The sequence below is a fragment of the Vanellus vanellus genome (genome assembly GCF_965231255.1).
Source record: "Vanellus vanellus genome assembly, chromosome: 7".
In the NCBI taxonomy this organism is placed as follows: domain Eukaryota; kingdom Metazoa; phylum Chordata; class Aves; order Charadriiformes; family Charadriidae; genus Vanellus; species Vanellus vanellus.
The window spans coordinates 36,436,859-36,452,018 of NC_138912.1; the positions used below are offsets into that span (position 1 = coordinate 36,436,859).

The 15,160-nt window shown below is 37.1% G+C and overlaps 1 protein-coding gene across 1 annotated transcript in view; it reads right to left on the reverse strand.

The window, feature by feature from the left end:
- Window positions 1-4,239: 4,239 nt before the first annotated feature.
- Window positions 4,240-15,160, reverse strand: part of HERC4 (HECT and RLD domain containing E3 ubiquitin protein ligase 4) — a 36,783-nt gene continuing 25,862 nt past the window's right edge. The window contains exons 17-26 of the mRNA XM_082486481.1: window positions 14,244-14,267; window positions 13,619-13,717; window positions 11,521-11,688; window positions 11,254-11,397; window positions 10,269-10,435; window positions 9,370-9,436; window positions 9,072-9,154; window positions 6,439-6,622; window positions 5,747-5,849; window positions 4,240-5,611 (exon numbers count right to left, since the gene is read on the reverse strand). Of these exons, the coding sequence (XP_082342607.1) occupies window positions 5,403-5,611; window positions 5,747-5,849; window positions 6,439-6,622; window positions 9,072-9,154; window positions 9,370-9,436; window positions 10,269-10,435; window positions 11,254-11,397; window positions 11,521-11,688; window positions 13,619-13,717; window positions 14,244-14,267 (1,248 nt within the window). The 3' untranslated portion in view covers window positions 4,240-5,402. The remainder of the gene's footprint in view (window positions 5,612-5,746; window positions 5,850-6,438; window positions 6,623-9,071; window positions 9,155-9,369; window positions 9,437-10,268; window positions 10,436-11,253; window positions 11,398-11,520; window positions 11,689-13,618; window positions 13,718-14,243; window positions 14,268-15,160) is intronic.

A 15,160-nucleotide genomic window follows, 5' to 3' on the forward strand; every position in this document is an offset into this window, starting at 1 on the left:
AACCTTAAAAACTCTATACATTCACTACCCACCACTGGCAGAGAAGAAGTTACAGAAATCCCCGATACCCTGCTGGGAGGGCACTGGGCTAGGCTGACCCCGGCATTAACACACCCTGCTGCAGAGCTGCAGCCAGAACACAGCCAGTATGTGGGCAGCAGAGAACTCCTCCGAACTGCTGCAGGTCTCTTCACCTACTCCCTCATCTAAAGATCCTAGGGACCTCCCTTATCTCCTCAGTGACCCTCTCCCTTTGTTTATTGCCAGTTTAATCTCGGCACCTCAGAGTGCGTTAGGATATTCGTACCTTGCCAGTGGATAGCCTCAGGCTTGTCGACACTATACGTAGCTCCTGGAGTACACAAGCACTGCTGCTAGCAGGTGCAGCCACATAGCTTCTGTGCAGAATTAAGCCACAAATAATTAAATTAGTTTCACCTTTAAGATTATTCAAAGACATGGCAAATAAAATTTCTATAGGAAGCTGGTTTCTAGCTACAGTGTGTCAGTTCTCCTCCTTCTAATGGAAAAACTGGTGGAAGGAAAGGGAAGGAAACAAGTTTTGCACTCCGCTCAAACAACTCTTCACGTAACATTAATCTTTTGTTTCCTCACTGCAATTCCTCATGTAATCAGGCATGTGGGGGTAAGAAGTGAGTACCTGTAGACTCGCGCAGCCCCCCAGGCACTGCAGTGTGGGACTCGTGGTCTGGGCATGAACTGTTGAGTAAGACTAGCCTGGAATCTTAAGTGAGGAAAGATTCCCACTAACACCATACACACTAACTATGCTGAAAATAATAGCTCTGTAGTTCATATGTGGAACAAGATTCATAAACCTCATTTTCCTTTCTAATAATCTGCGACCGATGCATTTGGCTGGAGAATAAAAAAAATAATAATGCTGACTGCTGCCCTCAGCCACACAAGTTCTTTGGTTACGTTCCTGGCATCAGCAACATATTATTTTGTTGTTTTGTAGAAGATTGATACAGGATGTTCAAACCCAAGGGATATGCAGGAACTCAGACTGTTCAGTATACTGGTAATAGGAGGCCAGTAGGTCTGTATATGTGACACTTCTACGCAGTTCTAGTACGCCTATGGTATTGCCACCCAGGGTTTCAGGTGCTTTTTCCCCCCCTTCTACTTGTCTTGTGGTCAGAAGATAAAAGACATCTTTCTCATTCAAGAGATCTGCATCAGTGCAGAAATGGGGAGGCAGCTTTGCAGTTAGAAAGCTTTAGCATACTCCACTTGCAGAAAGGAAGTTAGTGTAACAGGTAGCAGAGTTAAATAATGCAGACAGAAATGAACAAGCTCCTCTCCTCGAGAAAAACATTGAGGATTTGGTCAAATGGTCAGGGAACTCAAGCGTATAGAAACTATGGCTGGTGGTGGTATTTTATTGATTAAGTGTGTACATATTCCAGGAAAAAAAGTCAAGGGGATTTCTTGGGGCTCTAAGGTGCAGTATTAATGCTCCAAGCCTTTAGAGGTCGAGGTAAGGTTACTGCTCCAAACCTGATCAGCACAAACCTGAAAGCACCTTGAAAGACAAAAATAGTAGCTTGATGATTAGTTCACCCAAAGCCCACACTGCTCTACCAATTAAGAAATATTCACTTGGTAAGCAATAGGAACTGTGACTTATCGGTAGAAATGCATCTTTTGTTCTCCCCCCCTTTTTTTTTTCTCCCCCTCAACAACTGAGTAGACAGTTGTACATAGCACACACAAGTACATAGTTCCAGTTGCACAATGGAGAAAGTCAGCACAACCATTTTTATGGTGCTCACTATATACCAGCCTATCATGCCGAGAACTGTATTATTAAAAGAAAGCTTTTATTCTCTATTTATCTTAACTGCAGAACCTCATGTGCCTTTAAATAAAAGAGCTCTCTTGTAGTGGTTTATATTTGATTACATGAAACTTATTTACTCCTGACAAATCAAGTTTATTGCAGCAGAGAGCAGTGCATTGAATGAAAATCCTTTTTAAAGTAGCATATAAGCCTTCTTGCAGGGAATACCATGGCTTGATGCCCTACATTAATAGCAACCTTATTAGTAGTAACTCCCATGAAGTGCCAAAGGAGACAAGTCATTACACTTAAGCAGGGCTCACTGCTTTAAGAGTTCCACACTGGTGCAGGGCAATAGCATTCTTACATTTTTCCCTGAAAAACGAGGGGCAAACTTCTGCTATACACGTAGTTGAAGTAGCCTGTATAGTTCTGTCCTGCAAATTCAATCTTCATCTTCAGCCCTGTACTAATGCGACAGGTGCAATAAACCCAGTACATGACTGCACTGCTGTGACAACAAGTCCTCCTTTAGTAACTGTGATGGAGATGGGTACAAGTTTGACACGCAACTAGCATTCTCCAGTGATAATTCTGAATCTTTATCAAAACTGCCTAATTGTCAAATAAAAATACTTTCTTTAAAAGTTTTTAATTATTGTTTAATGCTTCCACCGCAGACCAAACTGCTAACACCCAGTTGCTTGGATTATCCTTTTAAAAAAGTGGTATGCAAGCTTTCCTGATTAATTGGAGATTTGACAAGGAGGAAGGCCCTAGGCTTTCTTCATTAATACTGTGCCTATTTTAGCTAAGCATAGAATGGAAGGGATTTTTTCCTCCCTTTCTCACATGATGCACAGCATCAAATATTGTATACAAAATTCTATTCGATCCAAGAAAGAGAAAGCACTTTCTGCTGCCCACCTTTTTCTAGCCAGAGGAAACACTGAAGTGTACAACTTCTGCAGAGATATTTCAGTTAACAGTCATAGGGCCACTATGACTGTTAACAGAATTAATGGCAACATAAGTATCGCAGAAAGTCCTTAACTGCTTGGCAGAAGTAATATAATGACTATTAATTTTTCTGGTACTACATAAAAGTCTTTTACCTTCTTATGTAGATAATGTCTGTTCTGCAACAGGGCACCTGTCTCACTGCACAGACCAAGCTAACACCTGTAAGATAATCAGGAGCATTTAGCAAATACAATCGTGCTCTGTAGGACCCAACTCCACTTCTTGCAGAGGTGGATAAAACCAAGGCCAAAATTGCAAAAGGAGTCTGAGGTGAAAGCTGTCCCAAGGAAAGTGCCTCTAGCCCCGCTCTGCCAGTGGGTTCTTAACGTGACGTTTAACCAAACCGTCAGCACACCCCACCCCCTCAGTGGTTACCAACATCCGCTAATGTTCCAAGAGAGTAACAAACTTGTCTTGCTGATGCTGGAGAAACTTCTGCGGCAACGTGACACAATTGCCACAGCAGTTTCAGTCAACACTAACTGTACTTCAAAGACAAAGGACATCTAAATTCTCTAGCACATCCTAAATTGGGCACCAAAAATTGGCAAGTGTTGAATAACTATGACTTGGATTCTGTTTCAGACCCCCTCACCTACAGCATAAGGCCATTACTCATCTTTCAGATTAAGATTGATATTGATGAAAAACCCAATACAGCAAAAAATCAGAGAAAGTTCCATACGGAAATTAAATGCATCTATATAATGCTGGGATTTCATGATATGCGCTAAATTAGACTTGGACCTGCACAACTGAACATAAAAAACCCCTATTACTCAGTGAACACCATCAACTGCCTACACTGAGCGAAGCAAGAGTCCCATGCAAGAAAAACCAGCACTTGATAATGTAATAATATAAAAGGGGAAAAGTAAGAAGATAGCTTTACATTAGCCACTTCTCAATGTTTGAATATTTGCCTTTGCAATCTTGGTGTTTCAGTTTAAAAACAGTGTTTTAATATTACCTGGTAAAATGAAGGCATAATACTTTGGGTTTTTTTCCCCTCTCCCTTTTCTTTCTTCCATGTATAGTGAGATTAAGCTGCTTTAGCACTTGTTGGTTTCTTGTTTTTTCACAAGAAGGAGAATTTCCCAGCCAGGTAACAAGTGTTGGAAAAGATGGAATATGGGCTGCATACAAAGAATTTACTAGAATTTGCATAAGCAAGCTGTAAAAACACAGTGTTAAGAAAAAAAGAATGATTTTAACTGTACTGATTGTTTTGTGTACTGCCCGCACAGAAACTGCATGTTATACAATTTATTACAATAAATGAATATCCCTGCTTTTCAAGTGATATCTTGGTATCCTAGCTGTACCCTCGATTTAATACACACAAAAGTTGTCCTCCAGTTGAAGAAATATGCATGATGCAAGCATCCATACACATCAACCAACAAAGATTTTCATTCAAGTCTTTTATTATAGCTTGAATTTTTTCACTGCATTTAAAAATCTAAAAAAAATAAATATTTGTTTCACAGCTGCAAGTCACATATGCATTAACACCACAAAATCTGGAATTTAACCAGAGAAGGAAAGTCAAATCTCAAAGTGTCCAGCTAAGCACAATTGTCTCAGGGCAATTATACTAAAAATAAAATCTTAAGAAAAAGGGAGGGGGGTGTTAAAGAGTTATTTCAAATGCATTTATCTGGAAAAAAGTGAAAATTCTATTAGAAACCATAAACTACACTTTCAGCATTTAAAAATAAACGTTTAACCTTTTGACAGCAACAACTGTCTGGCGCACCTTTTTCTTTTAAGCTGTATTCTTGACACATGGCTACAGAGGTTTCAAGTGATAAATTAACCTCTTTTATAATTGTGTCCACTTAATTACAGAATCAGTCCTTAAAAATAAAACCACGTATTAAGTCAGCTTGTCCATCCACATATTAAAAATGCTATTGTACGCAGTTTTGTTTCTGCACTAAGTGACTGCTTCTTGGATTGTACATTGTGAAGATGAATGTCTCTTAAACAATCACTTTCATTATTAAGGTTCTTAAAACAAACCAGAAAAATATATCTTCCGAAATCAGAGTAGTCACCTTTTTGTTAAAAGCCATAAAATAAGCTCATATTCAATTACAAGCAATAGAAACCATACTGCTATTGGAACATAATTATTTTGTCACAAAAATTTATTATTTACAAAACGAAAAGTTACCAAGTGAATTTATCAGGGAAAATGTTAAATGTTCTTACTAAGTGATTTGAAAAACTTAAGCAAGTCTCTCATGCACTCACACGCCAAATTGTTTGCATAAGGTGAAATGTTAATTCATGTTAGTGAAACTTGACTCCCATTCACAATACTCTCATTTTTATTGTAAGATGGCAAAATCCATATGGTTCTGTACAAGAATGTATGTGTTAAGACAGTTCCTCATTTGTGTAAGTGTTTCTTGGCTCCCATGAATAACCGTACCACTGAACGTTTTCTCAAATTATCAGCTATATTATCAACTCCATCATTTAATCCACTGAATTTACCACCACAAGAAAGACACAAAAAGTTAGTTTAATGATCCCACGTTACACAGAACTCTCATTTCTGAAGTTATACTAAACTGAAACCTTCGTAGTGATCTATAGCTTGGATCAACTTAGATTTTAGGGTTTCTTTATCTGTGTATTTTGGAAGATCAAGAAGATTAAAGCAAGTATGAGCTACCGGAAGATAACTTTCTCCGCCTCCTGTTGGTTGGATGACTAGTTTAAGACACTTCATTCCAAGAATTGGAATACGATCACTGCCTGTCAGAAACACTGCCAAGAAAAAACAAACACATTAATCACATAATTTTAGACAAATACTTACGTCTGCCCTCTTACAGCAAGAGCCCGAAATCACAGTGATCCTGTTCAGTTAGCAACTTCGGCGAAGTAGTTTCAAATACTTACACAAAAACTGTTTTTTCTTTTCCAAAGACAACTCATGAAAAACCTCCCAGAATATTTTAATTGTAGGATGGTCTGCCCAGTATTCTCCTTTGTATTCTGTATTCTAAAATGAGCAGGAAATTAAGTTATTGTTTGCACGCAGAACCAGTAAGATAATCTGACATTAAAGCAGAATGAATGCAGTTTGTGTAAAGGGATACTGCAAGTGACATGTTACTGTTTTCCTTGTTCCCTTTTCTTCAGCTGTTCGGTCTGACTTCAACTATATGGGCAGATGCACGTACTCCAAAGCATTTTCAATCCCAATAAAGTAGGGACAAAGTCTTGCAGTGACTTTTGGCAATCAAGAGTATTTACTTTTATTAACTGTGGGCATTTTGTTCGCTTTCCTCTTTCTAATATAATACACTGTATAGAGCTGCCTTTTGGTTCTGTGGGTTTTTCTTCCTCTCTCCTTCTAAGTCTGATTTCCTTCAGAAATTAGATGGGAAAACTTTATGCAGGAAGGCATAGTAGTTTAGTGTTTTAATTCACTGACATTTTTAAAAAACAGTTCCTCACTCATGCAGTCAATCCAATAAAGGCTGGAAGCCACATCTATTAAAACAGAGCTCAAAAGGACACTTCAAGACCTCGCTTTTGCATCTTGAAATTAAAAATATATGAAACAAATAGCTAACTACGGTTCTTACCTTCTCCAGTTCTTTCCAATCATAATTTGTGTTCCCAATCACCATTGCCTGCAACTCACTGGGCTGGAAGAGCTGAAGAACTTCACCTCCACATACTTTGTGGAAGCCTGTATGGAATGCACTGAATAAGGAAGCCACAGATTTATTGAAGATGTAATCCACATATGCATCTGCAAAATCTTGCCTGTACAAACAAGAAAAAAAGAATTATGTTGCGGGGAAAAACAAAAAGCATGTCACCTTTCTATCAATAAATCTATAGCCATTTCTGTATAGAACACAGCATTGAAAGTTAAGCAAAAAGGACCCTAATATGATGTATTGTCTGCTTCGTGTTACAACCACAGTGAAGAGAACCTCAGTGAAAACGGAACATAAATGTATTTCCCCTCCACACCCCTCAAGACAGAGTCCCTAATGTGTAAGAGAAAACCACCACCGTTTAGTGTTATTTATTTCAGGCACTATACACATTTCTATTATTTGTATGTACTGCAGTGAGTTGGACTGAAAGGCGACAAGCTTTAAGGTTTGAATTACATGCAGTGTCCTGAAACCGACTAGGCAAACTTGCTGTGGTATTTTTCAATCAAGATGATTACCGTATCTGCACTGAAAATGCAAATCAACTTTAAATAGACATTTAAGTCCTGTACAGTAGAAAGATCAGTGCAAAGGCGCTGGGATACTGAAAAACAGGCGTCCTGTTATCTGTGCTTTGGTACAAGGAGTTCTCATATCTTGTTGGAAACATCTTCTTCTGCAGTACTTAGGGGGAGAACTACAATTCCTTGATATGATATGGTATTTATTTTCTTTTAATTACCATTTCAATCAATCCTAGTTAACACTGTTCGTTTCTACACTGGCAGAGTGACTTTAGTTATAGATTACAGTTATCCTACCAACATACTTTCTCCGTGGAAAGCCGCAGTATTTGAACAACATCTACAGTATTTGAATAGCATTACCAATAATTTAAAGAATCTTCTAAACACATTTTGACAATACGGTTATTAAAGTTGTTGAACTGAAAATACTGGAGATGAGCAAAGTGGCAAATCACATCTTCCGGCACTCAATGAGATATCTATTTTATGCACAATATGTAATTAGCAGAGGGAGGTAACCTGTGTAATACTAACATCGAAGGAAAGGCTGCTCCAGAGAAAATTCATAGTAATAAACTAATTAGCATTATTATACTTAGTATTAATGTCAGCATTACGGTCTATGTAATTAATTAGCATTATTACATGTATATTAAGTCTATTAATTAGCATTGTTATAATCTATGTTAATTAATTAACATGTTAATGTAAAGCATCATGAAATATTTGGACCCTGAAGAACAGGAATTCATTGCTGCGATACAACTGGTGACAACAGTGCAGCGTACATTCCACGGCCACCTTCAAACTTTTCTCATAATTCAACTCCAATTTTATTGTCACTTTGTGACAGAACACCAAACAACCACCAGAACCCTTCAAAGCTATCATGTTTAAGATAAAGTATCACAAATCCTCAGCTATGACGCAAGGACTGAAAAAAAAAAAAAAAAAAAAATGCACAACAGCTATAGGCAGCGATTGCAGTTGTTAATAGTAGGATAAATCAGGAGGATAAGAATCACTCCATTGTGGGAGGTACTGTCACTGCACATGGCTATGTGTGGGTTTATGATATCCTCAGAATCTTCTATCACTCCTTCCTCTAGAACAGGCATAGCCAGTTACACAAAAACGTTGCCCAAAACATTTGCCCTCTAGAAGTATGCCTAGAGGCACATTTTCTCCCTCCTTCCCACCGTGCACTGCCTAGGTGCATTCTGTTCTCATAAAGTATGCTCTTTCCATTCAATTCTCCCTTTGCTCTGGGAGAAGTAAAAGCACAGAGAATTCACGAAGACTCAAGAACAGACAGGAATACACCAGAGGAACGAACAGAGAGAAACAGGAAAACGGTAGTACTCTGCAAAAAGGGACAAAAGCACCACCAGGTATATTCTGCCTACCCTCCAGGAGCAGAAAGGGAACGAAGGGTGGGAGAGGCTGCTTTTAGAAATATAAGTAACAGAATCCTTGACCAAGGGAAAAAAAAAAAAAAAAAAAAACACACAAAACACCCCTCATACACTCTTCTGACAATAACATTAGATAGCACTAGATTAATTCATCCACTCTACAAAGGGAAGACTTCTCTGAAATAATATTTCATATATGAATAGTTGCCACATGATGGCTTCTACGTTGAAGTTTTCATTGTCACTCACTAAATTCCAATTATATATAACTTCCTGCAGAACCACAACCATTTTTCGTCTTATAAAATGAACACCACATAGTCAAAACAGGCCCTAAAGGGCTTCAAAATACTTCTAAGCTCAAAGTGAAAAAAAAAAAAAAAAAATTTACACATTCTGAGTAAAATTAGATAGCCCCTCCACAGCTGGCAAATCCTTAAATACAGCAATTATTTTAACAATACACGAGAGCAGCTTGGAAAAACAACCAAGGTAGTTTTGCATCCAACATTAGTGTAACAGCTTGGCAAAGCATATTTATAGCAGCCCAGTTACATTGCCAAGGCAGACAGCAACGCTGAACTACCCTGTAACCCATAAAACTCACCTATTTTGTTTGACTACAGGAATGTGAGCACCATTAGGAACAAGCTCTTTAATTTCTGTTGTACCAAAATTTTCCACAGTGATCTATTTAAAACAAACAAAAATAGTATAAATCTTATTTGTCATGTAGAGTACTTACTCCCACCACTTAGCTAACAGCAACATGAACGGCAGACACAGATGCTACAATGCATGGGAATCAGCAGCAGATGCTTTTTGCTCAAACACTCCAACAGAGACAACTGTAATAGATGGCATGAGCTTGATAAGAAATACTTCAAACACTATGTAAAACTTACAGTAAAATTAAGACAAAAAGCTTCTTCTATGTCATCCTCTGGATAGTCCAGTAACTGTTGCATTCCCCTGCAAAATAAGTCACAAAGTACTTGAACTAGTGGAAAGAAAGATGAACTTCTTTTCCTAAGGCAGTCTTTATGCTTTGATAATTCAAGTTGAAAAAAAAAAAAGAAAAAAAAAAAAGGAAGTCTTTCTATGTTACTTCATTGATTTGCACCTTGTGCAGTGTTGGGAAATCTCAAGCAATTATTTTGCTATTACTTGTAGTGTTATTTCCTTTTGATTACCTCCAGGTGTGAAAAGAGAAGATTTACATCCCAGTCTTCAGCTAAGGGATCCCCAAACCAGAGGCAATAAGTACTTAATAACCATTGATGGGCTCTTCCATTAACTTGTTTGATTTCTCCTTGAATCTATGAAAGCTTTTAGCATTCACAACACTGAGGCAATCAAACATCCACTTTCCCTCATTTGAACCTCCTACCTGCAAGTGCTATTCAAGCCCCTACAAAGGATGAGATTTAGCATGTATTTGTTCTTGAAATAAGCAAAATGTTTCCTTGAAAGACTAAATAAGCTGTTCAGAACTAAACCTATGGTCACACTGAGGCTTATAAAATTAAGAGCCAAAACGCAAAGGTTTTGAATTTCAAATACTATTTGCGCCTAAAATTCTTGTAGGACGATAAAACAGAAGACACAAATACTAAAAGCAAGCATTTAGAAGCAGGTGTTTAACAATAGCATGTATCCTTTCTCAAACAACATGATGGATGAGGGTTACTCTGAGCTGTCTGCCCTGTCGGTGTGAAAATAACACATTTTCTTTACGTTCTTAAAGGAAAATGTTGACTTAAAAATTAATTTTTAGCATCACCCGTTTTTCTTTCTTGCTTACCTGCCAACATCTGGCATCAACTCTTTCAAGTCATCCAGGGATGGCTTCTTATTCAATAGCTTTTTGTACAAAGCCAAAGGGAAATGAAGGTCTACAATAGTAAAATTATATATTGCTAGCCCACAGACAACACCAATCAAATGAAACAAGTCACTGTCTTCAAAGGTCTAAGAACAGAAAACAGACAAGATGGTTTAAAATAACAAAGTTAATTCAAATTTGCAGAGTCCAGAAAAAAAACTGTACAATGCAGTATGATCTGAGTGAGTTTCATTTATATTTTTCTGAAATATTTATGTATCTGTAAAGTACTGAGGAAAACAGTTTTAACCCACTGAGAGAGACTGAAATCCAAGGAAACAGAACCCTTTCTACTTAAAAAAAAAAAAAAAAAAAGAAGCCGATAGAACATATTTTGTGTTACAAGTGATGTATACTGCTGAAAATACTGTAATAAGATTGTGCTTCTGTCAGTGACTTACAATTGCGCTATTCAGTGCTTAAATATATACACATTCTTTTGGAAATTATTTCAGGGAGGAGGAGGGAGGAGCTCATTATTGACTCCCTTTGACCTAATAGCCAAGGCTTAAACACAGCTGTGGAAATGTTCACATTCAGGTATTTGTGATATAGCCACCCTAGTAGTGTTTTTCTCTGAAAGAGGACTAAAAAGTCAATGATCAAAACTTCTGTGAAAGCATGACCAGATGACTACCTACGAAACTGACCCACGAATGTGACTGAACACAGAAAAACCTGTTCAATATGCCACTTCAAGAATTTTTCTCTGCCACCTCGATTTACTGATTCTGCTCTTGGAATCAGTTTACTCTGGCTGGCACTTCTCCCTGTTAAACTGGGCTTACACTTATTTCAGCTTCTCCTCTTGAAATAAAACTGCCACAAACTATTATGTTCATACATTATTAATACAAATATTGTAAGCTGAAAAAAAAATTAATGACTATAGATCATACCCTACCTTATCAGAGAACCAGATCAGCCTGGACTCTTCGTAATACCTGAACATTCCGTATTTGGGATCTAGCAACTCCCTCATGATGAGCAAAAAGAATTCTTTGCGAACACCTCCAGCATCAACAGCTTCTTCCCCTACAAAAATAACCTGAAACACACAATTCAGTGCTAACTGAATTAAAAATGATTGTGAAACAAGACTTGTCCAAAACCATTCTCAATTACTTGCATATCAGTGAAAGACACTTTGAGCGGTATCTACTGATAATACCTTGAGTGGCTTCTTGTAGTCTACGTTCTTTGTTTTCCTTAAGACTTCCACAGCATCTCCTACAATATTGTCTCTTCGTACCATTAATATCAGGCATGGATTGACAGATTCAAATACAGGCAGAAAGAGGGAAGACAAATTCTGCCTGTGAGCCTGATCAACAGCCATCTGGAAAAAAAACCCAAAGTTAAAGCATCAGTAAGCAACATAAGATTCCTGTCAACATTAGATGTCCATCAGTCTTGTCTTAAAAAGTGCAGAAGACATAAATGGAAATAGCTGTTATGAGAGTTCCTGAATTTGCCCAAATTGGCTTCATATTCTTTTTATCTCAGGAAATATTTTGCCTTTACCCGTTAGCCTCATCAATGATAACTTTCAGGGAAGTCTTAGAATACAGTTTTGGACGTTCCATTCGAAATATTTTGGATAGCAAAAGGAAGCAAATAAATATTGCACTTCACCTAACAAAGAGTAAGCTGTTTAATATGAATCTGGCATGAAAACATCCATTTAAAACTAATTCACAGAATAAAAAGCGATTTGTTCATCTATTTCAGTTGTATCATTTTTGTACTACAATTATTCAAAAATAAAACACTTGCAAATGTTCTGAATATGGCACGGAACTCTTGAAAGTTTTTGTATTTTAATACTATTTAATATTGTTAATAGAAACTTTCAATGTGAACATTTCCCTGAATTCATCAAATGTTGGTATTGACTGTGCACATAGTTTCTTATGCCTTTAAAATGTATGTTTATTATGAACTACAAAAGTAAGATAGTATTTTTCTACACAGCCCATTACTTGAGTATGACTTCGCTCTTCCGTTTAATTTCAGACTCATAATAATAATTTTTATTATGGCAAACAGTACAAACGTGGAGGGGGGGCTGGTGCTCTTACTGCTGTTACTTTTGCAGTAGCCTCCTTTCTTTCTTCCTTTCCTTTTTTAAGAATATGATTTATTATACCCTTACAGCAACTGAGCAGGTATGGATCGTATTTATTAAAAAAAAAAAAATTCCAGACATTGAACGAAAGTATAGCTCACCACATCACACTGCTTTCAGTTCTACCTAGAGACTCAAGAAAACACGTAAGATCCTCTCAGTTACTTTAGGGTTGTCTAGTGTATCTATCTCTAGACCAGAAATACGGGTCAAGACATAGAATTGTTTGTGTCAAGTATCTAATTTCTAGGACAGTCTCTAAGTTAAAACAGAAGTGAACAAATTAGGAGTAACACATAATTGCATTTAACGGGAAAAGAGCCAAAAACTACTGCAAGATCAGGAAACCTACTCCCACTATCACAAGCAGACGCTAGATTTTCAAGCTAAGCTGCTTTTCTACTGCCTTGCAGACACCAATCAGACTACAGGGCTTGGCAGCATTCTGAAGGTGGTATGACAGATGAAATGAGAAATTAGGCGTGCACCAGACATTCACGTGGTGCCAACATGTTGCCTCTCTCATACTACCAATCTTAACAGCACTAGCTCCTAGGTCCTACCAAGATAAGGAATTAAAAGTAACTGGCTGCTGCCTCGAACAAGATAATTAAGACTTCCAGCTCTAGGCTCTACACAAATATCATTGAAAGCCTGCTCATATGGGGTTGGGTTTTCGGTGGGTTTTTCTGGTCTGTGTACGGGGCTTGTTTTGTTTTTGTTGTTTTGGGGTTGTTTTTTGTTTGGTGTTTTTTTGTTGTTTTTTGTTTGTTTGTTTGTTTTACACACCTATATTATGGGTTGTTAAAACCCCAAAAAAGGCATCTCATTAATGAAAGTAAAATAAGTTCCTTAGAAATTTATGCAGTTATTAAACAATCTAATTTCAATGAGATCCCAAACCCACAAAACTGCTAGATTCTATCATGTATATACCCCCAAGATTAAAACTAGATCCCTCATTCTTACGGAGAAGAGATTACACAGTTTAACAAAAAAAAAAAAAAAAAACACAAAAAAAAAAAACCACAACACCACCACAACACAAAAAGACCAACACTAACAACCACCCCCCAGGACACCCAACTTAAAAAAAAAAAAAAAAAAAGTAATTTATAACATTAAAAACCGAGACTTTTACCTGCATCTGTATGACGGCATCTGTTTGTAGGAGAGTTGTCTTTGCCTGGGCATCAAATACAAATGGATATGTGCAAATTGTAACAGGAATATCTGTTAACTAGAACAAAAAGAACCATGTCATATCTCTGCTTATTTAAAAAACACAATCACGGTCAAAGAAGCCATTGCAATAGTACTCATTTAACACAACTATTTTACTGGAAAGAAAAAGAAATCTTTTCTCATTGTCAATGCAGGGCCAAAGCATCTTATGAAAATTAAGTAGATTTTCAATTGTTTAGTACTTCAGGAAAACAAAAAAAAAAAAAAAAAAACACACAACAAAAAAAACCCCAAAGAACAAAAAAGCAAAACACACACAAACACTCTCACTTAGTACATTTTAATTTCAAAACTTTTATTACAGCCAGTGGATATTATCAAAGTAGTCCTTGTTTTCAAATGCTGTTCTGAATTTGCAATACAACGAATTACATATTTTTTGCCCCACAGAAACCTTTTCAGATTACAGCCATGCTAACTTAAAGCTTTACTCCCAACAGAACACATCAGACAATCCTTGACATTCATATTTCTGATTTCCTTACATTCTGCAAAAGAAATCAGACTGCAACCAATCTTACCTCAGTTAATCCATGGTTGACATCCTATGACAGCATTTGCACAAAGGTAGCAATAATTAAGATGAAAAAGCAGCATTAGTGTCTGCATTAATTATTCATCTCTGATGTAGAATTAAAAATATTTATCTACAGCTCCCCCCCCAAGAGAATGTTTACTGAGAAATAAATATCAACCATAAACATTCTAATTAATCTACCAAATACAACTATGCCTTTCAACAGCCTATATATTAGTCTTTAAAAAAAGGACCATTAAAGTATCATGTTTTCTTGGATGCAAAAAATGAAACTTTTAAAATGTTTACTTCCATACATACAAATTACATTTGCTTTTACCTATGTATTTTCATTCTCAAATGACTGCAAATATGTAAAATGAAATACAAAACATTTTTAATTAATAAAACTTTAAAGTTACAAAAGAACCCCACAACTTTATGACAAAGTCTCAAGAATCATTTGGGTCTATGATAAGATACGATATGAGAAAGCAATTGACTCTTGAAATTTGAGACTGGCACTGGCGCAGGTTGCCCAGAGGAGCTGTGGCTGCCCCATCCCTGGAGGTCTTCAAGGCCAGGCTGGATGGGGCTTGGAGCAATCTGGTCTAGTGGGAGGTGTCCCTGCCCACGGTAGGGGGGTTGGAACTAGATGATCTTTAAGGTCCCTTTCAACCTAAACCAATCTCTGATTCTACAAGACAGACCAATACATATGGCTGGGACTGTGTGGAGACTTCCACAACAAACTAGATCAGCTGTGCTAAGAAACAAAGTTATCCATCTGGTGCCATGTTACCCTCCTTATCCTGCGCTGAAAGCCAAGTTCATCTCCACCCAGCAGGCAGAAAACAGAAAAAGAATTACAGGTAATGACAAACTAATAACTTTAAAATTTTACTATATATATATGAGAAG